The 27,242-nt window shown below is 36.4% G+C and overlaps 1 protein-coding gene across 1 annotated transcript in view; it reads left to right on the forward strand.

Moving 5' to 3' along the window:
• Grm5 (glutamate receptor, metabotropic 5) overlaps positions 1-27,242 on the forward strand; it is a gene marked incomplete at its 3' end in the record, with an annotated part of 495,155 nt that overhangs the window by 331,046 nt on the left and 136,867 nt on the right. Inside the window, exon 4 of the mRNA XM_005380433.1 lies at positions 25,567-25,802. Coding sequence (XP_005380490.1) covers positions 25,567-25,802 — 236 coding nt within the window. The remainder of the gene's footprint in view (positions 1-25,566; positions 25,803-27,242) is intronic.

Below are 27,242 nucleotides of genomic sequence, written 5' to 3' on the forward strand. Positions count from 1 at the left end.
TAAGGGTTCAGAAAACTACATTAGTTCCAGAATAAATACTCCTAGATCCACAGATCAAACAAATAAACAATTTTAGGAGGAAAGGGCTCCAAAGAAAGCTACTCAAGGTTTATAAAGAACACTGAGTTGAAGATATAGGATCAAACAAGAAGATATTTTATAACGTCCAAAGGGTATTGAATAATTCTTATTATAGTGCCTATTATAATTATCTTTTATCTATGATGCTCAACTTTCTCAAACAATATTTGACACTATAATTAACTTTTAATATGTCAAGTACCAAAATTACACATAGGAATCCAGTGGGAAACTCATGTATGTTTATCATAGAGTGCTCCAGACAGTACATTTCCCACGTCATCACTCCTCCCTTATCATCTTCCTTAGTTTCATTTTTTTAGTGATTTTCAGGTCATCAGGAAGGCCTCACTAAGAAAATCCTAAGAGTACTATCATGTACGATGACAGTTGATATGATGAAAGATCAAGGTATGAGGTTTGGGGTTGAAGTTACTACTTTTAGAATACAAACATATTCTCAGATCAAAGATACTAAACTGAGTCACTGCAACTAAGTTAGTGATTAAATAATGGAAGCAGCAACGAGCTGCTTTTTGTTTATTTTGTTTGTTGTTAAGTAGATGCAAAAGAGGAAGGTGTCATACGCTGTAGCCTTGCAGGAGTGAATCATAAGTTGAATGTCTTATAAATAAAACAGTTCTTTGCCCAATTATACATTCATCACTTGGTGAAGTTTGTTTCACATTGTATTTAATAAATATAAATTAAATAAGGTGACACAAAGTGACATCAAAAAACTTAAAAGTGATGACACATCCTGTTCCATCTATTGACCTTCCAAAGATTTTAAACTAATTCAAATAAGGGTCTTCACAACTTCTAAACAGAAAGGGCAATTGAAATTATTTGAGCCTCAGGACATTGTGTATAAATCTAGTTCCATGGCTTTCTAGTTTATAAGGCAATGAAATCCAGAAGATGCATGCACAGACACGTACTTACGTACAAGCATACATACATGCGCACACCTCTAGTTTCATAAGCTAGTTTGTATTTGATTCTGTTACAACCTAGAGGCTTAACTAATCATTTTCAGACATGTGTCCCCAGTACAAGACATTTGGAATCCCAAGGTAGTATATCTAACCTCTCCACTTGAATATTAGAATGTCACTATACTTAAAATGGAACTTATAAACTCCTCTCTAAAACTGGTTATTATCAAAAGCACTGTCTCAGTGTTTGTTTAAGCAAGGGCTTTGTAAGTCATCTGATCCTATGTTTATCTCTATATCACTAAGTTTGAAAACCCCATAGTTCCATTCCTTGGAACCCCATAGTTCCGGAAATCAAATTTCTTCATTCTGCACATCTGATCCTGTCCCTGACTACTTCCCAGTCTTCAGGGACTCATTGTTCGTATGGAGCCTTCCCAGTCCTCCTCATGGCCCAGGAAGTTTACATTTGTAACCCCGTGAGAAGTTATCAGAATTCCAGCAAGTTAATGACAATCTACCACTTCCAGTGCAACCCATAGTGAGAATAAAGACATTACAGCATATTTGTGGTTATGGGGTGCCTAGAGGTCCTAAGTCCAGCTACAATGATATTCATCCAGAACAAAGGCCTCCACCCATGGCCAAACCTGGGTTTTATTAATTCATGAAAGAGTGGCTTGAGGATGAGTCACTGTGCGAATTGCAGGAGTAGGTATGTGCAATGAGGGGGGCTAGGTAGGAGGCCTAAAATCACCTCTGCAATGCAGAGAAGGTTATGCAGAAAGAGTAATCTGCATCACACAACGGAGATGGAATCTAATGTTTTGGAGTCAGTGCTTCAGCTCTGATGTGTAACCTTTCAAGTCCCCGGAAGTCATAGCCTCTCTCTTGAGGCTCAATCCCAGCCAACAGCATGGAGCACTGACTCTTCATCCCATCTTGCTACAGTTCACATGAGGGAACGATGGGTGGGGTCTGGGGAAACATGCCTGCCTGCTGTCTTCGAAGACTACCATCAGCACTTGGCTGGACCGATATGCATTGCTTAAAGCCAATTAAAGGGATAAGGAAAAGTCCTAGCCAGCTCTGTGCATATCAATACAAGGAAATAGAGTCAGGTTCAGCCAATATGGAGACAACTGCTCCTCTTTCAAGGAGAGTTACCCAGGTGGTCCTCCACAGTTGTTCTTCAGGTAAAGACTAGAATTTTTAAAGCAGCATGTAAGATCATGAGCTGGACTGTGGTTTGTTATGCCACTATCTCATTTACTGTCTATCCTGGCCTTTCACTTCTTCAGATGAGTTCTGATTCCCCTCATTTTAGAAATGTGAATAAAATATTTCTTCTTGGAATATTGATTTATTTTCTTAAATATTTTTTATTTTAAAGAGAAAAAAACAATAACAAAATGACAACAAAAACAAAATAATAAAAATGATACAGAATTTCAAAACAAGATGATAAGAAATCAGCAATGATTGTTATATTACATATTGCTATCTTCAACAAAGCTGCTCAGATTACCAGATGTAAGAATGCAAGACTGATCAGACAATTAAGGGAATAAAAATAATTTTAAAGTCATTAGAAATGATACAGAGCTTCACTAAGCAAGATGGTAGGAATTGAACCATGGTTGTTCATACTGTTGTCTTCAAATTAATTGGTCAGATTACCAGATATAAACATGCAAAATTGGTCCAAAAAATTTAAGCATTAACTGTTCTTCATAAATGAAATATTTTCTTAAATATTACTAATATAATTCCTTACCTAGTTAGTTGCTATCTTCATTAATTTTCTCTCATTGCTGAGAGAAAGTCCTGTACATCCAAAGTTAAAGGGGAGATGGTTTATTTAGCTCACAGTTTGTAGAGGTTTCAGTCCATAATCCACTGTCTGCAAGGCAGGGTGGCACATGGCACAGGGACAATCATTCGTGGTGGCAGAAGACTGCAAAAACAACAAAACAGAGCAGGGAGAAAAAGATAAACTTCTCTGTTCCTTATATAGTATCCAGGCTACTGGGATTAGGGCAGTGCCAACTCAATCAGTGGACCCACCCAGCAATCACCCACCCTTAATCCCAGCACCTTTAATCCCAGCATTGTGCTACAAATCAATAACATACTCTAGACCAGTTACCTCTGAAAAAGTCTCTGGTTTAGGGGGCCGTCTGGACACAAATCATAGTTACTGTTCATCATTGGAGTCAAATTAAATGTTCATTTCTTCACAGAATTCTTAATGACCCATGACTAAGGCAAATAAGCTTCTGATTTTTTCATTATACTCTTTGCCCATGTTTTAATCAACTTTAATTAAAGTTTATTATTTGATCTTGGTAGTAATCTTTTTCATGCTTATAGCATCAAATATATTTTTGTTGTTCTCTTGGGTGTTTTGTACCTAAGCTCACTGCCTGGCATAAAGGAAATGTTAATTAAATGTCTGTTGAATGAATAAGCAAATGGCAAAATTATAAAGGAGAAAGAATGAGCTAAAACTATGTTGAAGTGGTTGAACACTTGTACTGATTGTCAGCAGACAAAAGAAGGAACAACCTGGGTTGTGTGGTTTAGATGATACATAAGTCAGAAGAGATAAAGAATGAACTAGAATGAACTCATCAGTTTTGCACATTCTTTTGTGGATTATAATTTTTAACTTGTTGGGGATTGTAAATTCATTATCAATACTATTTGTCAATTCCAACATTTTAAAATATGTATTACAGTTGTTCATAATTGATTTATCTGAAAGTGGTAAAAGTATTCTGTATATTATGTTGATACAACATTAAAATTTTTCTAATTTCTAGGATTCAACAAAATACATTCCTGTGTAATTAAATGTTAGCATACCAAATCCGGAGGTACAGCTTTATGAATTAATGCCTACATCTAACTTTAACACCTTCTTGTAAAATTTAATGCATTTACTATTTATACAAAAATAGATAACCTAATGTAGACTGGATAAAGCACTAAAGAGAACTTATTAGTGCATATAATTAAAAAGACTAAAGTAGCCAGTTTTCAGGAGTGATGTGGCCAGAATTCCGACTCTCATTTCTTTGTGACTCTCCATATCTTAGCTTTCTCTTCAGGCTGATTCTCCCTTGTGGAAAAATTGCTGTTTCCATCACCAGCCTTACAGCCTCACCTAATATTCTCCAAGAAAGAGAAAGAGAATATCTGTGTCATCTAAATTCTCAGCAAAGTTCTGAATAGGTTCAGAGAAAGTATAAGTGCTACATATATTACTTCATTATCCAAGCCAAAAATGTGGCCAAGAGAGAATTACCCTGATTAACCAAAACCAGTGAGGGTCCTCTGCGGGTACAGCATGTAGTTACTGCAGGAGGACAACAGTGAGTGTTGAGTAGAAGTTGCCACCCTCTATATTTCAAGAGTTCTACATACTGCTGCAAAGACACAGCTGTATATAAGGTACCACACATTGCATTTACACTGTGGAGTCACGAAAATGTTCACAATACGTTAACTTCAGTCCACTTTAAAATAAATTAAAATGTGAAATTGTAGGTTGTCTGACAATAAAAGAATTCAAAGCTATCAATTAATGTATAAAAAAATCCCACCATCCCCTTTCTTTAACCATACTTTTACAGTTTTCAAGCATTTTTAAGTAGTTAGATAATCAAAAAAGATTATTTTTATTTCTCAAACACAAATAATTGTATACAATTTCAAATAGGTAATTACTAAGTTATTTTAAAAAATGATTAGGTGTTGGTCATCATTTGATCACAAGCATTAAGTACATTGCTTGGCATACAGCATGTTAAAAAATAAGCATAAATTAAATAAATGAATGAATTTCATATTTTGATGATTAAGACTATAATTTTTGTTTGAAAATAATCCCTTTTATTATTCATCATATTAAAAATAATGGCATTCTTACTGAGGGATTCACTTATTCATCCCAAATTTTAGCAAAAAATTAAATATCCATTTTCTGAACTACACTGTGCCAGGCAATAAATATCATTCTTTATATACTTCCTATAACAACCTGTCCATATATAAATCATAGCATTTATGATAATGAGCTTATCATTTATTAATTTAAACAATATTTTATTCAGTGTTTACCATTTTTCAAGCTCTAGGATGTAAATAAAATGGAGACGCAATCCTTTTCCCCTAAAAGCCTTCTAGTGTGAGGGAGTTCAGAGTAGGGCTAGAGAAAGAATGTCTTATTTTTCATTGTATCTAGATGATGACATAGGCATACAATAGGTACTTAACAGACATTTAAATTATGAATAATGCACTATAGAGTAAATGAGTAAAGTTCCTTCTAGGGTTTTATAGCTCACTCCATCCTATAGAGGAGATGAGAGTAGGGCTCCAGTGGGTCACGATTATAAAATCAATCAATTAGTGAAATAAAATACTGAATTAGATAGGCTAAATTTTACTAGAATGCTATAATAAAGCCCAGGACAATAAATTAAGTGTTATGCAATGCCTGTAACTTTTTAGTGATCCTTATTCCTGAGTTCCTTGTTACAATTAACCAGAGAGACATTATTCAAGAGTTCATGAAATCAGACTTGCAATTCTAGTATCTAAAGATTCTAACTTTCAAATACTTTGCTTGACTCCCGTATATGTAAAGACACCCAGACCTTTAGTTATAGATATTTATTCTTTCTGCATTTCCATACTCTTTCCATCCATTCTTGTTTAACCTACTGTGTGGTCATATTGGACTCCTAATTTTTCCTTTCTGATAATACAACAAATGTTCATAGAATATATCAAGACCTTTATTTGCCTGTGTACATGAGGCATGTAAGAGAATGAGTCTAAAGAGAGCAATCCAGACAAGATAAATGATTAAGAGAGCAAAAAGTATGTTTGATTTTAAGTAGAGTTTCAGATAAGTTTAAGTCACTCAGATAGATCCACCTGGAAAACAGTAACTAATGAATGACAGAATTTTTGGAGTGACGTGAATCATTATGGAGGCAATAGGTAGGTGAGATGAAATTCTTACAACCACATGTACGTGCCATGAAAGTCTCCTTATTGTGACCGGTGTTCTTATGTATGAAAAAATAATTTTGATGAGGATAAATAAAGCTTACAGATACATCAAAACACAGTTGAATTCTTTTCTTGTCTATAAAGCTTGTTTCAGCCAAGATATATTATTAGATTTGAGTTTTAGAAATTTCACTACTAACAGCAAAAGCAAACTATTAAGCCCTAGTCCATGAAGGAGGTAAGGAGGTTCTAATAAAGCCATCACAGTGGTCATGGGTGCCAACAGAATCACAACGGATTTGTCTCTGGAAAGGAGAGGCATTGCCTTGCCCCAACAATTTAAATTTGAGCAATTCAAAAAATAATGGTAATTAGAGTCATAGAGTGAGATCCAAATGACAGATTGTTTAAAAATACAGGGGAAAATACTAAAGACAAGACACTGAAATACATTCATGTCTAAGGTCTGTGGGAAAGAAGAAAATTTCACCCTAAAAATGAACAAAGCAAATTGCCAAGTCTGGTAGTGCAGCGCTATCAGAGGAGAGATTTTCAAGGAGGAAATGTTTAATTATCTAAATTCAGCAGAGGTCAGTGACTCTCAGCATCTCCTCCCATACCCAAATATAACCCAGACTGACACTCCCCTGCATTCTGACATCTTCCTGATCCTGCCTGTAAACAATGTGCTGCCCGCTCCTTGTACTTCTTTCAATACTTTGAGTGCGTCTTCACAGGGCTTTGTCTTTCTCCCACATCTGCTTCTTCCAAACATAGTCTCATACTTTGGAGCACATAAGTGTTTAATAGTTACACTGTATATTTTTTCAAACTATAGTGGCATCCTCTGGTTACAATCAAGATTAATATTAAACTATGAATCATTTGTCACTGGCCTCATCCTCTTACAGTCAGGGTTCATGTTTTCTATTAAAGATAAAATATGTTACATGTACACACTCCTTCTACCTTTTTGCTTCTGAAACATGACCAGCTGTCACAGGACATCTGGGCAAGAACAGCCAATGTACTTCATATAGTTAGTGGTGATAGCAGAAAGTACAAAAGTGAATTTTTAAGCTTAAACATATCAATAATGAAATGAATTTGGTAAAACTAGGAGAAAATGACTCCACTTCTTGGAAATAAATTATTTCTAATTCATCAGGCTTCTCAGAGCTGAATTTAATAACTAGCCATGCATCCAAAGCAGGAAGGGTAAACTCTTCAATTCACATTCTTAAGGTTGAACATTTTATTTATTGACTTCTCTGCATTGAATTGTGGCTAAAATCTTGCATTTTAATAATATTACAGCTATGGATCCTTATATTGTCTCAAATCTTTGAAACAAAGAAATTCTGTTTTCTCTTTTCATAATTCTAAGTGAAATAAATCAGGCACAGAAAAGCAATACTGCATTATCTAACATTTAGATATTAGATTAGAATTTAGGAACTCAAATTTATGAGAGCAGAGGGTATAGTGGTAGTTATGAGGGGCTGAGGTACAGGAATGAGGAGACAGTTACAAAGTTTAAAATGCTCGTTTATAATATGAACAAGTTCAGCAAATCTAGCATAGCAGGTAACAGATATGTGAAATAATTTGATTGTAGTAACTACTACACCATGTAGTATCTCAAAACATCATATTATATACCATAAACCTAAACAGTTTTTGTCATTTAAATATTGAAATAAAATACAAAGAAAACAAGCTGCAGGAATAGTAGAGAGTGATATAAAGCAAATAAAATAATTGTGTTGAGTGACCCATTAAAACAGCAGAAAGTCCTAAATCTCCTTTACAAGAACAATGTTTCAGGGGGCTGGGGATTTAGCTCAGTGGCAAAAGCACCTGCCTGGCAAGCGCAAGGTCGTGAGTTCGGTTCCTGGTACTGGAGAAAAACCAAAAAAAAAAAAAAAAAAAAAGAAAAGAACAATGTTTCAGATGAACTAAAGATTAAACTGAAAATAGCAGATCCTGAATGACATGTTTAAAAATACAGTGGTACCTCAGTTCAGGAATGCTTTTGTTTGCAAACAATTTGCTTCAGAAACAGACGTGTTTGGCACACTGTTTTTTTCTGTTTGCAAACTCTGTATAGAGTGGCAAACATGATTGTGGCCATCTTTCCCATACAAACACAAATGTGGCAATCTTTTCCAAAATTGTAGCATTAATTAAGTTCATGAACCAAAGCATTACTATGTAAGTATCTGTATGTGTGTGTGAGTATATGTGTGTACCACGTGTTAACATGTGTATTGATGTGTATGTAAGCGTGATTATGTGTAAAGCCTAAGTGTTCTACAGGATAGAGGCTACTAGTGCTTTTCTAGTTAGCAGAAGTGACAAGAGGATTAAGTTCCCAGTTATGCAAGAACATTTTGTCCTTCAGATAAATGTTGTTAGGTTAAAATAATGCATAAAATAATCCACAAAAAAGGATAATAACAAACACACTAAACTCCTTATTATTAAAATGCTATCACTTATGCCTGTTCCAAAACTTCTAATAATGAAATCTTTGCTGTAACTTACCATGACAATATAACAGCTCTTGAAATCAATTTGTTAAAGTGAAAACTAACTGAGAAGCATAGTGCTGCGTGGTGCATAAGGAAAGTAAATGCCAGGTCTACACTGGCACATACTGAATCCCACACCCTCACTTCTTCCGTCCCCTGGAAATGTTAGATCTAGTACTCATCTCTCTGAATAAGCACTCTGAGCATCTTCTTTCCTGCTTCTCCACCTGTTCTGCCTTTACTCTTTGTGTGGTTTTATTTTATGATTCCTCCATCTCCTCCAGTATCTCAGCTCCTTGTAAGCCAGCCACATTTTCTTAATCACTTCAGAAATTTGTTTTCCAAAAATACTTTCTTAGTTAAACTTTGAAATTTCTTATCAGTCCTGTACCTCCTATATCTAGCAAAATCGACTCTGAAATTGTTCTTTTACAAACCTATTTCCAAATAGTTCAGAACCCCTGCAGCATAACATGCACTCTTCATTCTGCCGTCAGCTGGTCAGCGCCTCTCGTGCAACCTAACTCCATCTCAGCACTCCACCACGTAGCCAGTGAGGAGACCAGGACGGAACGCAGCTTCATGGCCTGTGCTCACTCTTGGGTCTGGCATTTTCTGGCTGCACTGCACTGTGTGTTCCGCATGAAGATTTTGCCTTCCTCGGCTTGACGTCACTGTCCTGCTCCCCCTCATCAACCGCATTCTTACCCTCTTCCTTCCTTGCCTCTTCCCTACATCAAACTCCTACAAGGACACTTTGTGCTCTGCACATTCCTTGAATATCTACCTTGCCTGACTTCCTGTCTCTACTGCTCATAACGTGTAAAATGCTCTCGTTGGACGGTTATATTAGCTCTAAATTTCTGCCAAATGAAGATTCCTTACCTGGCTGACTCTGCAAACATTTCAGGGCCGAACACAAAGCCTTCTCTGATTAATTTTCTACTGCATGTTTTATATGTTTCAGTGCTTCACATGCAACAGGTACTTATTACATATTTGTTAATCAACTTACCCTCAATAGTCCACTTTAACTTTTAATGCCTCTTAATTCTTTTTCTAACACTACTGTTGTTACTATTACTATTATTATAAATGAAACAATTTATAGCTTTTATACTTTATTTTAATCTATTTTTCCTGAGTCATGCTTGCAAATGACATCAAATTTTTCAGGCAATTAGGTTTTGACCTTTGTGATTGTATAATGACTATTTCAAAACCTTAGTTTGAAACCCAGTACAAGTTTTTACTGTTTACTTGTCTTCTATGGTTGTGTTTATTTCTAAGCCCTATCAAATAAATTTGAGGCATTAACATTAGACTTGGTATTAGTGAGTGTCATGGGTGTATTTTGTCAAAGAAAAACATACTGCCTCAAAGTGAAATGCAAGTTGAAGAGAGTGCATTCTGTGTTTATGAAGACAAATTATAGTCTCTTGAGGATGGCAGAGTTGCTCTTTTCCTTGTGATTAGATTATCTTAGTAACTTTGCCAGTGTATTCTAACAGTAAAGAAATGGTATTCTCTAAGAGGGTAATATGATGGTATAATACAATTCTTTGTCTCAGAGAAGAATAAATTCAAAGTATGTATGTGTTCCTGTAATAAAAATTACCTCCTCTCTATATTTTCATTTGTATCACGATGGACATAGGTTTAATCAAATACCACAAAGTAGGGGCGGGAGATTTCACTCAGTGGCATAAGCACCTGCCTGTCAAGCGCAAGGTTCTGAGTTTCATTCCCAGTACCAAAAAAAAAAAAAAAAACCAATACTCAACCTCAAATGCCACAAAGTTATACTGGTTCAGTTTCAGGTTTTAGGTTTAGGTAAGCTGAGTTTATATCCTGTGGAATTTATTATTAGGTTCACTTTCTTCCTTTATATATGATGGTTGTTGTCATTCTATCAAGTTTTCCTTTATCATGCTCTGATGGCAGGTGCTGACAGTTTTCTTTTTTTTTTTTTTTTTTTTTTTTTTTTTTTTTTTTTTTTTGTTTATTTTCCAGTACCAGACCTAGCACTTGCCAAGCAGGCACTGTGCCACTGAGCTAAATTCCCAGCCCTGGTTGATAGTTTTCTTTTCATGGTGCCTTATATAGAGCACTCTATGGAGAACTTTTACTATGCAATTATACACAAGAGTAATATTAGTTAAATAATGCAGGAAAGTATGACAACAATGTATTAGATATGAAATTATGAAATGAGAGACAAAGGAAGAAAGTAAATTGGAGGTGATGATATGTTTATCCATATCACCATGTTATCTGTCTCACTGACAGGAGTTTCATCAGTGTTCAATAAACAATTGTTGACTAGTTGAACAGTGTGGTTAAGAGGCTGTTTTACCTCCATAAAACAAGCAAATAAAGACTACAAGAAATATCTGTGAGATGACAATTATTGTCCTAGCATAGATGTGTCAGCAAAGATCAGTAAACACTAGTTTCAGTCTTGAAAATTTACCAGCTTTCTACAGGAAATTAGTCCAATTACTAGGAAAGAGACTTGTAGACCGAAGACTGTAAAGCTACTCTAAACAAGGGAAGTTCATCAGGAAAACAGCAATGGCTATATAAAGCTGCAGATACAACAACTCACACAAAGTGTTTTCTATCTTTCACTAAAACATTCTCCTAACTAAATTGCTACATATTTCACACAATAGCCCAATTTTTGCATTTCACTAATGGCTATCACAGGAAATGAGAAAAAGATTATATAATACACAAAATTATTAATCTGTTTATGAAGATATTTTTCAGCTTCACCGCTGCAAAAAATGTGTATATCAGAAGGTATTCCCGGGGGAACAAAATCAGAAAAGAAAATGCCTAACATCTTAGAGCCAAAATAAAGGCAGGATGAGCACTATAAATATTTTAATGAGTTTTTCTTAATAACTGCTATTTTCAGGGTTTTGAAAGTCAGCCTACACTGACCAAGCCCATAAATGGTTCAGACTTCTTTAGAGTGTATCCCTTCCAGTATTAACAAGATGGATCTCCAAAAGAAAATGCAGAACGGAGGTGGGAAGTGAATAAGAGCTTTCCACTACTATATAACAAACTACCCCAAATCAAGCAGCTCAAAGTAATACACATTTATAACCTCGTACTTTCTGGAGTTCTGGCGTCCATATATAGCAAATGGGTTCTTCCGGTCAGGGTCAAATGGGTTGCAGTCGAGCGATCTGGCAAGTTGTGTTACTTATGTTTCGTGGAGGAATCTGCTTCCAAGCGCAGTCAAGTTTTGGCGGCCTTCAAATCCTTCAGAAGTAGGCTGTGTCTTCATTTTCTTTCTGATTAATTCCTGGTGATTGTTTTCAACTCACAGAGGCAGCTGCCTTCTTTTCCACACATAGCTCCTTCCGTATGCGAAGACAAAGCTGGAGATGCTCCTCCAGCTCTCTCGTCAAATCCCCTCCCGTTTGAATGTCTTTTGCCAGAAAAGCCAATCGCTTGTCAAGCTTCACCTGAATAGAACAGACACACCTAGAAAAATCTCCCAGTTTTATGATCTTCTTTGTATCTTGAAAATCCCTTAAAAGCAGTACTTATCTAGATTAATGTTTTATCAGCTATGAATACTAGGTTTAATAAGAATTAGTTCTAAATCACAGAATATCGGCAAAGCTACGCAATGAAAATCAATTTATGCACACAGAGCAAACTTCGGTTTCTCAAGTTTCCTTTTTTCTCTTGGATATTCTTATACAGTTCTTCCATTCCGCCCCTGTGCATCTTTCATAAATCCTAGGAAATGAGAACAACTAGGATTTACAAACCCCAGTGGTGGATTGATTTTCAGTCAAAAACTTCTGTATTCTCAAAAATTCTATATTTTGCTTCATTGTATAATAAACTATTCATAGGTGTTTACTGTATATTCACAAAAACTTTCATTTAAAATCTCAATACCCATCTTGGTTTTCACTATTATTTAGAGTGTCTAAAATCTGCTAGGGCCAGGGAGATAGCTCAGCGGTACAAATGCCTGACTGGCAAGCACAAGGTCCTGAGTTTGAGTCCCGGTACAAAAAAATAAAAAGAAAAGAAAATCTCTTAATCTTCCAGGGAGCAAAAGGAATATTGTATGAAGATGGCCAATAGATTCTTACTAATAGAATTTTTAAAAATCCAAAAATACCTTTTAAATGCTGTTGTTAAGAAATTTGGCACAAGGATAGTAACATGTGTGCAGAGCAGCAGCTTCTGTAATAATTCTGTGGGTGGAGAATAGATCTTGGGGAAAAATGCTGGGCTGTGGCCTAATGGATGTACTCATTAACCTTAATAGCATTATGTAGAGAATGGAGCAGACCGCACTGGAGGGGAAAGCACACTCAGCCTTTAGTCATCTTACAAGGTGCATTTGATGGTGTTACATTCTTAACTAATAATGAGTGGATATGGTACCTAAAAAAATTCTGTGTAATTTTAAATTTACTGTTTAAAGTACAATTTTCCTTCTTGTGCAAGCCATTATAATAAACACTAGGATGTAAAGATAACCAAAATACAGAATATATAACTACTTGAAGGAAAGAGAAATACTTGTAGCTCCCTTTAATGTACCAACAGTTTCAGAACTAAGAAGGAAATATAATGTTGCTTATGTGACAGCAGAAATCTTGCCATGCCTGCCTATGCCCATTTAATAATATTAATTGCATGTTTGCTCAATAAATAAATGATTGAATGTCACAATATTTTAGATGCAGAGAAAACTATTAAGTATAGGACACTCATAGATTTTAGTAAGTTACTGTTAACGTTCGTGTCTGGATGTCCCCTCAAAGCCTCATGCACTTTTAAATGGGTCTTTTTCAGAAGCAGCTGAATCCAGAGCTTGTGACTGAGTCACAGTGCAGTGCTGGGAATATGAGTGGGTGACTGGTGGATCAGTCCACTAACTGCACCGGCACCACCCTAATCCCAGCAGTCTGCATAAGATAAAAGGAGAAAAGAGAGCCTCTTTCCTCCACCTCTTTTTGTTTTTGCTGTCCCGAATGGCCGTGAACAGTTGCCCCTCTGCTGAGCCACCCTGCCTTGGAGCCAGCCGATTATGGACTGACACCTCCACAAAGCATGAGCTTAACAAACTGTTACCCATTTAACTTTGGGTGTTGAATGTTTTGTCCTAGAAACAAGAGAAAACTAACTAAAAGTTACATTCTGTCACCTTGATGGATGAACTAGATTTATCAGATCAGCTGACATGTGAGGAGCTGAGAAGATGCACCCTGTACTGAGCGGAGAGCACAGTCAGACTTGGAGGCGTGAAAGTGGAACATGTCCAAAAACAATGTGCGGTCTCCTGTCGATAACGTGTGTGCGATTAGCCTCAGCAGCACTATTGTTACCACAGCAAGCAGAGCTAAAGGTTTCAATAAGCAAGGGTCGCTGTGTACGTATAACATGCCTCCCTTTCCTCTCCCCAGTGTAACCACTGCTAACTCTTCTAGTGACCCTCATGTACACGTCTAAACTTTGGTCTGGTGTTGTGTATTTTGGAACAGAATTGGAGGTGATTTATTTGAGGCTGTTTTCCCATGGCAGGTAGAACAGTGACATGCCTCCCCATGAGCTCTTGTGAGCTGTAATAAATAACAGTGCCAACTGCTGACCCATTGTATGTGATTAGCCTTCTGTGGAAATAAACCAAGAGTTTGTAACTGTAAGAATTAGGGAAACACTCAGAACACTAATTAACATAATTGGGAAATAATCTTCAGGAGACAAGACAGGAAGGTGAATTTCAGGAAATGATAATTCAGTGATGGGAAACCTAATGAATTATACTGAATGAATTATGAAAAGATTGAGTTAAAAGGAGAGTATATTCAGCCCAAAGGATAAATGAGGTAAAGCTAAAGGGCTGGAAGTTGTCAGTGCCCATCCAGGTAGGACCTGCCTAAAAGACTGGTGGCTCCTGGAGAGCATGGGCTGGAACCTACCATAATATTGCGCACAAAAAGACATTCAGAATCCTTATTGAATTAATATTTTAGGGTGAATACAAAGTTCACACTATCAATAAAGAATGACCCAATGCATTTTTAAGTGTTACATGTGCTTTTGGCATTTTAAATATCAATCACTTATAAATATACTTTTTGAAAATGAGAAATTGGATGAAAATACACTAGCTCTATGTTGCAGATTTAGTTTTTGATGAGGAAATTTTAAAATTATTTAGCATTTAATCTCAACTTCATAAAGTTCATACTTTTTTTACTTCATAGTTTTCAAGATTTATTTTTAACTATTCTTTTTATTATGTAACTCTCAGAAACTCCTCTAAATTTTATAATTTTTTTCCTGTTGGATCTATTGGTTTCTTACACTACACTACTTACTTCATAACCCTTGGTCTACTTAACATGTCAATAATTTAATACGAGTGGCAAAAATAATTCTAATGTTAAAATATTTACAAGTATCTAATAATATCAATTACAAAATATTTATAGCTTATAATTGTTATTACTTCTCATGTTTGAGTGACACCAATGCTCTGAGTACTAAATCATACACATAATAGAACAAAGTAAATTCTATTGTGGTAGATACTGTTCTACTCATAGTAATTTGGTGCTGGACCACAGATAGAAAAAAGTTGTTAGCAAATATTCTTTTAAAACTTAAAACTAATTTGTGTGTAGAAAACATTCAGATATCTAGAAAAGAAAATGTACAGAACATAAAAAGTGAAATCTGATCATCATGGGGCAAATCATATTCATTTTCTTCCTTTTCACAACAAATCTGTTCCTTTCTATGTTTTCCAATCCAGGACACAGAGCTGCTGCACTGATTTTCTTTGCACACAAGCCATAAAGTATACTGCCCAAATATGCAGCCCAAGGCATCCTATCTTAGAATTTTCTATACATGGCTCTTCACTCTTACTGTTACTCCTTTAATTAAATTCTCACTTGATTCCCTTGACTTTTTAAAATATTTATTTTATTGGTACATGTTAATAGTACATAATATTGACATATCTCATGAGGAATTAGAATATTACATAAAACAGTGTAATTCCTTTATCATTCCATTCCCTCCCTCCCTGCTCCATCCATCTCTTGCTTCTCTTCCTTTTTCCTTTTTGTGCATATTTTCAGTGCATACTGGTATCATTACTTCTGTGGAGCCGTTATATATATGCAACCCATCTTAGCTTCTTTTTTCTCCCCTTTCCCTCTACTCCCTCCCTCCCTTGATCCTCTTCTCCCTTGAGACAGATCTACTCCTTACTTCTTATTATCTATCTTTTTTCTCTTTACTTATACTTTGGGTATCTCACACAAGAGATCATGCAATATTTAAACTTGCTTGTTTGATTTATTTCATTTAACACTATGATCTCAAGGTGCATCTATTTTCCTACAAATGACTCAACTTTATCTTCTTTATGGTAGAGGAGGATTTCATTTTATGTAAATACTACATTTTCTTTATCCATTCATCTGTTGATTAATATGTAGGCTGCTTCCAAAATTTAGCCATTATCAATTGTGTTGCTATAAACATGTGTATGCAGGTATCACTGTAATATAATGACTTTTACTTTTTTGGAAAGATACCCAAAAGGGAAATAGCTGTGTCAAATGGAATTTCTAGGTACAGTTTTTCTGAAGAAAATTCATACTAATTTCCAAAGTGGTTGTACTAGTTTATATTCCCAAAAACAGTGTAGAAGAGTGCATTTCCACTGCAGCCTCTCCAGCATTTCTTATTTGTTGATTTTTTGATAGTCACCCTTTCTGCAGCAAGATGAAATCTTGGTGTTGTTTTAGTTTGCATTTCTCTAGTGGCCAGCAGTATTGAACATTTCTTTGAGCAGTTTTTGGCCATTCGTATTTCTTCTCCTATTCATTTCACTTGCCCATTTTTTGATTGGATCTTTTATTTTGAGGTTCTAATATTTTTGAAATCTTTATATCTTCAGATTAGTCCTCTATGTTAGGTATAGCTGTCAAAATCCTTCTTCTATTCTGTAGACCATCTTTTCATTCTGTTTCTTTTGCATTGCAGAAGGTTTTCAATTTTATAAAATCCCATTTGTTGACTGTTGGTACAATTTCCTGTGCAGCCAAGGTTCTGTTCAGAAAGTCTTTGCTTATGCCTGATTTCAAGAGTTATATATATTTTGTCTTGAGCAGGCTAAGTGTTTCTGTTTTAACCTTTAGTTCTTTGATTTATTTTGATTTTTTAATATTTCTGCATAGGGGCTGGGGATTTATCTCAGCGGCAAAGCGCCTGCCTGGCAAGCGCAAGGTCGTGAGTTCGGTTCCCGGTACCGGAGAAAAACCAAAAAAACAAAAGAAAAAAAAAAAATATTTCTGCATAAAGACAAGCAGTTTTCCCCAATAACATTTACTATGAATCCGTTCACAATAGCACCAAGAAAAACTAAATACTTAGGAATTAACCTAACTAAGGAATTGAAAGACCTTGACAATCAACACATAAACACTCTGAAAATGAAAATTTTAAAAAAAATCAGAAAATGAGAGGTATCCTGAGTAGTCAGGACCAATATAGTCCAAACGGCCATACCTCCAAGATTGCTATGCACATTTAATGCAAACCCAAACCAAATTACCACAGCACTCTTCACAGAACTGCAGTAAACAACCTTACAATTCACATGGAATCAGAAGATCCAGGAGAACAAGACAAACCCTGTGCGAAAAGATCAAAGCGGTAATCACAAGAGCACCAGATTCGAAGTCATGTCACAAAGCTACTGTGATGAGAATGAAACGCCATGGTACTGACACTAAAACAGACATGGAGATCAATGGAACAGAATAACACAGGGATCAGGAACAACCCCAAACACGTTCAACCATCTGATCACTGGCAAAGCATCCAAGAAAGTCCACTCAAGGAATGATGCCTCTTTACTAAGCAGTGCTGGTGTCCTTGGCTTTTGCAACACATTTTCTAACTTGATTCTCCAAATTTATGTCTGACTGACCCGAGCTATTCACTACTCACACTGCTGACACAGTTCCTCCAGTTATCTTCATGTCTCCTTACCGCCTCACACCTTGTAAGCTGCCACTGGCCCTCAGACCATACGATCCAAGATCTTTGGGATGACGCAGAGGACATTTGCAGCGCTCCTCTCTTCATGAACACATGAACTCTGTTTGCCCTGTGTGGCCACAATGCTTAACATTCACTATTCATTGAGTCACAAACATTTTCCCAGTATACTGAAAACTTTTTTATTTTAAACAGAAGAAGAAAAATAGAAATGAAATAAAACAGGGTTTCAAATCAGGTTAATATTAGAGTAACAATAATTAATACATTGTGTATTGCTATTTTCATAGTAGTTACTCAGAGTACAAGATATAGACATGAACTATTTTCCAAATAATATTAGCATAAATCTTTATTTTCAAAGAACTAAGAGAAACTACATGCATAACTACCTTAACTATCTTGTGTGTGTGTATATATATATATATTTTTAAATTTTTTTTTCCCTTTTCACTTCCATTCTCTCTTCTCCCATCCCAGTTTCTCTTTTCTTTTGAACAGTTTCTTCTCAATTCACTATCTCTATTGTACATTTTGGATCTTATTTACTCGTTCAGTTTCTCACGCTAGTGAGACAATATGATGTTTACACATGTAAGTCTGACTTATTTCACTTATGAGTATGGTCTCAAACTGCATCTATTTACCTATAAAAGTCTCCAGTTTATCTTTCTTTATGGCTGAGTAGTACTCATATTCATATATATATATATATATACACACACACACATACACACACACACAGAATTTCTTTTATCCATTCCTCAGTTGATGGGCATTTGGGTTGTTTCCAAGATTTAGCTACTAGAAACTGTGCAGTTATAAACATGGGTGCACATATATCACTGTGGTATTATATTTTTAATTCTTCTGGGAGGATCCACAGAAGTGGAATAGCTAGGTTAAATGGTACCTCTATGAACAAAACCCACACTGCATGGGAAATACTACAAAGATCAACAATGGGCTCTCACCTTATTAAAAGTTTCTGCAACAAATAAATAAATAAATAAATAATAAATAAAAAGCTTCTGAACAGCAAAAGAAGTCACGAACAGAGTGAAAAGACAACCCACAGGGTGGGAAAAAAATTATAGCCAGTGTCCCTCAGAAAAATGACTTATATGTACAACATATACATAATTAAAAAATTCAGTGCCCGGGCCAGGGATACAGCTAAGCAGCGTAAGCACCTGCCTGGCAAGCACAAGGTCCTCAGTTCGACTCCCAGTACAAAAAAAAAAAATAGTAGAAATTCAGTCCCGGCTAAATTCAAAGACCCAATCCAAAAATTAGCATCTAGGGGCTGGGGATTTAGCTCAGTGGCAAAAGCGCCTGCCTGGCAAGTGCAAGGTCGTGAGTTCCGTTCCCAGTACCGGAGAAAAACCAAAAAAAAAAAAAAAAAAAAAAAAAAATTAGCATCTAAGATGAATACACAATTCTCAGATGAAGAAATATAAACAGCAAATAACATCATTGATCATTTAAGAGATGCAAATTAAAACAACACTGAGATTTTATGTCACTCCAGAAAGAATAGCTACTGTCAAGAAACCAACCAATAATGAATTCTGCAGGGGCTGTGGGAAAAAAGAAATGCTTCTCCGCTGTTGGTGGGAGTGTAGACTGGTGCAGTCACCGTAGAAATCAGTGTGGAGATTCTTTAGAAAACTATTTGAAGCTGGGCATGGTGGCGCACGCCTGCAATCCCAGCACTCGGGAGGCTGAGGTAAAAAGATCATTTGTGAGTTCCAGAGGAACCTGCTCTACAAAGTGAGCTCAAGGCCAGCCTGAAATGCATAGTGAGACTCTGTCTCTAAAAAGACAAAAAAAGAGAAAACTATTTGAAAGTGCTTTTATTGCTCCAGTATCCACAGTGTTGAAATAGAATTTAAATATTATCTTTCTATAGACAATTAGCCAATTTCTTACTGATTTACTCTCTTTTGCATTTAGTTTGTACCTTGTTGTATGTGATCACTGTACGTGGTCATTGATTTTTATGTCCTCCTCTTTCTCATTCCTCCAATAGCCTGTAAGCTGTAAGATTATATTTGAGATCTATTGAAATGATGTGCTCTGTTTCTCAGTTTCAACATGTAGTAGATAGGGTAAACAGCACTTCCTTCAAAATGTGCTATGTTTCTCTCCGGAAATACAACAGATACCCACCCCATTTAGTTTTGTCTTAAGCATCTGACTTCTTTGGGCCAATAATATTTGTTATTGTTTAGGTCTGAAACATAACCCCACAGTTTCATGTGTTCAAAAGTGGGGCATTGGAAAGGTGATTAGGTCACAGGTAGTGATACTCGTCAGTGGATCTGTCCGCGATGGGCTCATGGCTGTGTGTACCCTTAGGAGGCAGAGCTTGGCTGTGAGGTGTGTGACTGGAGCCTTGGAGGTCACTCCTCTCCGGGGCTCTTTCCCTTTTCTCCCTTCCATGCTGCTGTGAGGTGAGTAGCCTTCCTCTGCCATGTTCTTCCACCATGTTATTTCTGGGGGCCAATCAATCAGTGGCTGCAAACCTCAGGCATGGATGTCACTGTGGGCTGTTTGAAACATTGAAAGCTCAGTTTTGTGGTTTTTAATACAAAATATGTTAACACGTAAGCTGGATTTTCTAACCTAAAACTTCACTATTAAGGTTTAATTGCAATAAATAAATGGGTTTGGGGGTGGCAGTTTGGGCACATGGTCTTTAAAAGTTTCTCCATCACTGGACTGAATTCCCTGTATCACAAACCAAATTAAGCATCTTTTTCTTTAAGTAGTATCAAGTACTGTCTCCCAGCAATGAGAAAGCTGACTGATACACTAGTCAAGCAGAAGTAACAAGTGCTACTTCTAACTATAATCCTTAAGAACTGTCATGTGATTTCCTTACACAATTATTTCTTCTAAAAATCAACATGTCCCAAAGGGAGATTGCTTCTTCACACTTCATCTCAAAATGAACATGGCCTAGAGCAGTCATGGGCCACCTGCAGTGAGCATAAAGGCTGAGCAAGAAGTAACCCGTGTTCTACACTGTGGAGCTACTGGAAGTGTTTGTTTGTAAAATATTTACTAAGAGAGATGCTGTTTAATAACTGCTAAAAAAGAAAGCAGGCTATAGAGATATAAAAAACAAATTTTAGCTGGATAATTTGAGTCAATTTTGTTTTAAATAAAAATATTCTGTTGAAAAAAATCACAATTTTCACAAGTTGTTAATTTTGAAACATAAGGGGAAATAAGATTGAAAAGAGAAAGTGGAAGGATAGACTGTACAGCAGAAGTATATATTTTTGATAATATAATATTGGGATGAAAATAAAAGTTGACTCTTGCCAAATGGGCAAGATACATTCAGAGGACATTTAAGGAATCTAAGTATCTCTTGGAAGGGTGTTCTGAGCATGCATACATATGTATAACATTTTTTCTTTAGTTAAAACACACGTGTTGGTTACTTTTCCCTCATTGCTGAGACAAAATACCTGATGCCCAAAATTAAGGAAGGAAAGAAAAGTTTATTTAGCTCACAGTGTGTGGAAGTTTCAGTCTATCTTGGTTACTTTTCTTTTATTGCTGAGACAAAATATCTGATGCCTAGAATTAAGGAAGGAAAGGTTTATTTAGTTTACAGTTTACGGAGGTTTCAGTCCATACTTGGCTCCTTCCCAGACAGGGTGGCACATGGCAGAGGGCAAACTTTCTTGGCTGCAGAATGCACAAAGCAACAAGAACAAAATGTAAGAGCGGCAAGAGCAAGCCTCTTTCCCTTACATATGCAAGCTATCTGCCCAAGGGCAGTGTAGCACTCACACCCAATCAAAACTCTAAAAGCCCACCCCATGACTGCATGAGGATTTGGGGAGACATGCAGACATAAACCATGACACAGTCCATAATCAGCTGGCGCCAAGGCAGGGTGGTATGATGAGGGGCAACAGTTCAAGGCAGGAGAAGACAGCAAAAGCAGCAAAAGCAAAAACAAGGAATGAGAGAGAACAAGCCTCTTTTGCTCTCCTATTATATGCAGGCTAACCACCCTCTCCCAGCAGTCACACCATTTTCCTGCCCTCCTGTTTCACGGGATGAGGATGTTTACAACCGAGAACCCTGGCCCCTTACTGAGTTGCCTGTTAAACTTCTAAACTTCTCAAGGTGACACAATGTATCACCCATTATACACACTTTAACATCACTTTTCCTAGACAATTTTTCTACTGATGTAATATCCTCAGTCCTGAATTTTCAAACACAGAATCCATAAATTGTCAAAAAATGGGAAAAAAAGCAGTAAAGTATACTACAAGACAATGGATAAAATGTTTGCTAGCTAGAGGAGGGAAAATTTGGATGGATAGATGGATAGATGATAAAGCTAGAACAAATGCCTTAAATGTTGTAAGATTTGAATAAATATTTTCTTATCTTCCTATTTTGCTTCACTTTGGTAAAATACATGTCACCCAAAGCATTAAAGTCATGTCAAGACATTGAAGGGCCACTCTGTCAAACTAATGAAAAGCAATAGGTGGTAGAAAAACAAATTAAAGTTTTTCTTGGCAATTCATTTTACCTTTGGATTCATTACGCTTTATTTAGAGATGCCTGACCATCTTCAACAGATCTTAAAAGCACATGTTTATAAAAACATTAATAACTCATCATTAAAGGCAATATAGCACCTTTAACTTAGCCAGCATCACATGACTTTTCTCTGGACTTCTCTAGAAGATATTCTCATTATATTTAAATCAAATGACACTTTTGTCACATGAAGATTGAGATTTTCCATTTCTACACTAACTCCTTTATAATTTTTATTTTGCTTTTGACTGGAACTATCTGGAACACAGATAATTTTAAACTTACAACCTGAAATTATAATACTAATGATACAACATAGTCTTTTATAATTTCTTGAACTGAAGAATTTATAACTGGAAAAAAATGAAGACAGAGAAAAATGTGATGGTAGATGAGTAAATTAACAGTCTTTGGTCCTGACACTTTTATGGATATATTCCCTGCAAGAAAGTTTATGAAGACAAGCTTGTTACAATCCCCAGGAAATTCAATGAATGAATTGTGAAGGGTAAATTGAACCTATTATAATCTTACATTTCTTATGTAATATTCATAATCACAGCATTACATAAGAGTGAGCTAATGTGAACAAAAGGAACAATTTGATTCCCATTCTTGGAGAACGGTGCTCCGCTCGACACACAGAGCTTCCTGCCCTATTTGCAGCACGCCCATGCATCTCCTGGAGTGCCAGTGAGACCCACACTCTCCTTTCGGTGACACAATCAACCTTGCACAGCAGAGGGAGAGAACGAGGCAAGAAAACGCACTTCATTTCAGCTTGTCACATTCAAACAAAATCTTCTGTACTTGAAAAGGAAAAACTTGAGAGAAGATAATGTGTGAAGTAATCAAATTCAACACTGGGACAAACATATTGCATGACTTTGACTTTTTATTTCTGTCTTGATCTTGCCACAAAGTTTTTAAAATTTCACCATTGGTAACTTTTAATGAGTTCTCTTGTCAAGGAGACTTAGAGGAAGAAATGCTTCATTTGGTTTGTTTATTTTTTTCTCCAGCACACAGACACCTTAGAAAATATGTCAAGTTATCCCCAACATTTATAATACCTTCAAAAGGAATCTATGACCATTGGAACAACTTCTAGTGTTCAATAAGAGCTGGTGTATCAAGGCACACTAAAAAATACATTTTGTGTTATTTTTCATTTTGTGCATTTTTATTAGTACACAATAATTACTTTCATGAGGAGTTGGTACATGTACACAGCACAATTTGATTATTTTCCTATCTGCTTCCCCTCCTCTTCTCCCTGATCCCATTTCTTGACCCTCCTCTTTGCAAATGATCTCTGTTCCTGTCTTTCATTTGGCTGTATAATTTATTTATGCTTTGGGGTTCTCATATAAGAGAAGCCATGTGATTTTTAAGTTTGTGTTATTTTAATTAATTACTTACACATTGCTTTCCCCAATACTGGTACATACACCAAATACTGGATCATTCTCCCTCTTTCAGAAAAAAACAAAACAAAACAGAACACTTAAGCACAATAGTGTCACTAAAAAGATCGTATCAATGAAGCAAACATTGCTTGACAATGTAAACCACTTCCCACAGTCTTTTCTTAGTGTGCACTGCCCTCTCCTCTGTTAAATTCAAACACTTTCCTATTTGAATGTGAGACCTACACCATGTGCCCCCTCTTAGTTCCCTCACCATCCTCTTAAAATTTCTTTTGTATTATTTTCTGTAATGGTCAAAAGTTTTCATTTCCTTACAGAACACAGCACCACTTGGTTCCAACAAACACACAGAACAAACTACATGCATCCAAGCAGGGCAGAGGACCAAGTCAGAAACTCTCTCTCTCTCTCTCCCCACCCCGATCTCCCGTACTGGGGGTTGAACCCAGAGCCTTCACACTGAGCTACATTCATCACCTGTTTTATTTTGACACAGGTCTTGCCCTATCACTAAGTTGCCCAGGCTTTGTTCAAACCTGAAACTTTCCTATCTTACCTTCCCAGAGTGCTGAGATTATAGGCATGTGCCACTACAACTGGTTTAAACAGTTTCTTGTGTTTTATTTTTATTTTGTGTTTCATGAATTTTCCAAAAAGCTTAGAACAGTAGAATACTTGTCACTATTCTGTTATATTCTATCATTATGATGTGAATTCTCTCATTTCTCTTCTTCACTTTGTAACAGTATAAGTTTGCTATACACAATAAATATATTAATTGTGGAAATTCATAGAGATCCATACCACATCTTGGTCCTTTTTACTTCCCTTTCCCTTCCCTTTCCCTTCTTCTCTGTCCTGTCTCCCCTGCCCCTGTTTATTAGTATCTGTCTATTATTTTGCTCTTAAATTATTTATACTTTGGGTTTCTCATATGTATGAAACCAGGGCCTCCTATATGCTAGCCAAGTGCTTTGGCACTGAGCTACCTTCCTGGCAATTCTTATTTTAAAACTTCTCACTATGTTGCCCAGGCAGACCTCAAACTCGCAGCCCTCCTGGTTGAGTCTCCTGCACGCCTGGGATCAGAAATATACACCAATTACATCCAGGTTCAAAATGTATTTGAGAACTTCCATGATATATAAAAGAATGGACCATGGACTACAAAAACTTCACTTTGAGGCTCTGCGATATTAACATTTAATAGAATGACTGTTATCTGCATGATTTTAAAAATTTATGTATAATTCTTTTGGGTAATATGAACAAAAATCATATCATAGGGTAGCTAAATTATTGTTGGTCATATTTTGGAAATAGTTTCCCATTCTTATGTATGACTATTTTGGTGATTATTATAAAGTAAAGGGAGTGAACATTCAAAATTAGCTTAATCTAGCTATCAAGTAGTCACTAAAATGTGTGACTGGCAACATCCTCACCTATATGCATACGTGCCACAGCAGGCACGCAGAGCTGTCTGTCAGCAAACAAGTGTGACTTCTTTTTTCTAAACTAAAACCTCTACATTCAGGTTTAACTGCAGTGTTGACACTTGGTGGTAAGTAAGTGGGTTTTGGATTGCAGTTTGGACACTTGGTCTCTAAAAGGTTCACCATCACTGTTATATGGTATTTTACAACTGGTAAAGCTCTAAATTATGCTTTGCAGTTCAAGGTAAGTGAAGTTGACTTCTTTTAGCACTCTGAGATTCACAATTTCTATTGTGTTACTTTTTAATTTTAGCAGGCTGATATCTTAACAATCCTTAAGGTGTAATGCAGGACCACCATGTGACCTGAAGTAGCCACTGCATTGCTAGTATTTCAGAGCCAAATCTAGAAATCAAAAGAAGTCATTCACTCAGATTTCTATTTTAAGTTGAGGCTTCTTTGTTTCCCGCAGTGATGGCTGGGCTGACAGGTACGATGTAACAGATGGGTATCAGCGCGAAGCTGTTGGTGGAATCACAATCAAGCTCCAGTCTCCTGATGTCAAGTGGTTTGATGATTATTATCTGAAGCTCCGGCCAGAAACAAACCTCCGGAACCCTTGGTTCCAAGAATTTTGGCAGCATCGTTTCCAGTGTCGGCTGGAAGGGTTTGCACAGGAGAGCAGCAAATACAACAAGACTTGCAATAGTAAGATCTATTGTTTCATTTAAAGCGGGGAAGGCTAGGGCTCCAATTTCCACAAACTGTGTCAAGGGGATAGTGGCTGTCATTTGTCAGAGAAGAGGACTCTTACATAAATAGAGTGAATATTACCACTTAATGGTGATAAACAGGCTTTAGTCTCACTAGCAAATATATCTGAGCAAGTGTTTACTCTAGTGAGATTTAAAATGATTAGATTATTTCTATTTTTATCATTCAAGAAACTGGATACATTTCTGTAACCCCCTGTGCTAAAAAGATCACATGAACTCCAGAATACAGCAATGCTTCGCAACCTGGAAGGCAGGGAGACTGCATTCTACACATCTCCATCATCTCAAGCACTCAGCACAGTGGAAGTGCATAGCCTGAGTTTCACAAATGTCTAAAGAATGAATAAAAGAATGTTAAAGGGTAAATCCAATTCCTACTGCTATTAATAAATCATAAAATAGTATCAGGTATTTTGTTATGTATAATTAGAATGTTTCATGAAACAATAAAAGCATAGTTACACATTCACTTGTCCACACATTTAACAGGGTTCACAGTGTACCAAATATTGCATTACCGGTAAGGGTAAAAGAAAAACAGTAAAACTAGTCCTCGCATTCAAAGGCTTAGTGTCTAGGAAGGGAGATAGCTATGCCAATACAAATCGCAATTTGATATTGTAAGTGATACAATAAGGATTAGACAAAGGATCTGGCTAGTATTATTGAAGCACATCAAAATAGTCTTAACACTAGTAAATAGATGGAGCTAATATTGATATATATGCCAATTTTTATGGATGTTAAAGTTTGTTAAAATTGATAAAAGTTTTGAGATTAATTTGTACCACATTGTATAATAAGAGAGAACATGGCTTTATAAGATAGTGAAATGTTTCATTTGAAGGTGAAAGCCTTCATCCAAGGTGCTGGAACACCAGAGTACATTGGGGTAGTGTGATTATAATCTTGGTCCAAGAACGATTTCCAGTCCATGGACACATTATCCCATATCAGCATCAAAATGAGGAAAACAGTGAGTTCATTTTCCTCAAGGTCATGTCCATGCCATGTTCTCACTGTTTTATATAACGATGGAGATAGCAAATGGTTACTCATGATTGCTCTTCAATATCACTGCTTGGTAAAATAAAGACTTGTCAACTGTATGAGCTCTTACCTGGGCAGTTGGAGAGGAAAGGGATACAAGAATGGAAGGTAAACAGCCAATGAACTCCACGTGAGCATGGTGTAACTGTCAGTCCGCTTTTCCTCTTCATTTCCTGCTATACCTTATCTCAAGATCTTCCAATGTGGAAGCATTTTTGTTTTTCTTAATTTTCAAGAAAAAAATGTGTGAAGGGGCTGGGGATATAGCTCAGTGGCACAAGCACCTGCCTGGCAAGCGCAAGGTCCTGAGTTCGATCCACAG

The sequence above is a fragment of the Chinchilla lanigera genome, unplaced genomic scaffold (genome assembly GCF_000276665.1).
Source record: "Chinchilla lanigera isolate Chin_1 unplaced genomic scaffold, ChiLan1.0 scaffold00013, whole genome shotgun sequence".
Lineage (NCBI taxonomy): Eukaryota > Metazoa > Chordata > Mammalia > Rodentia > Chinchillidae > Chinchilla > Chinchilla lanigera.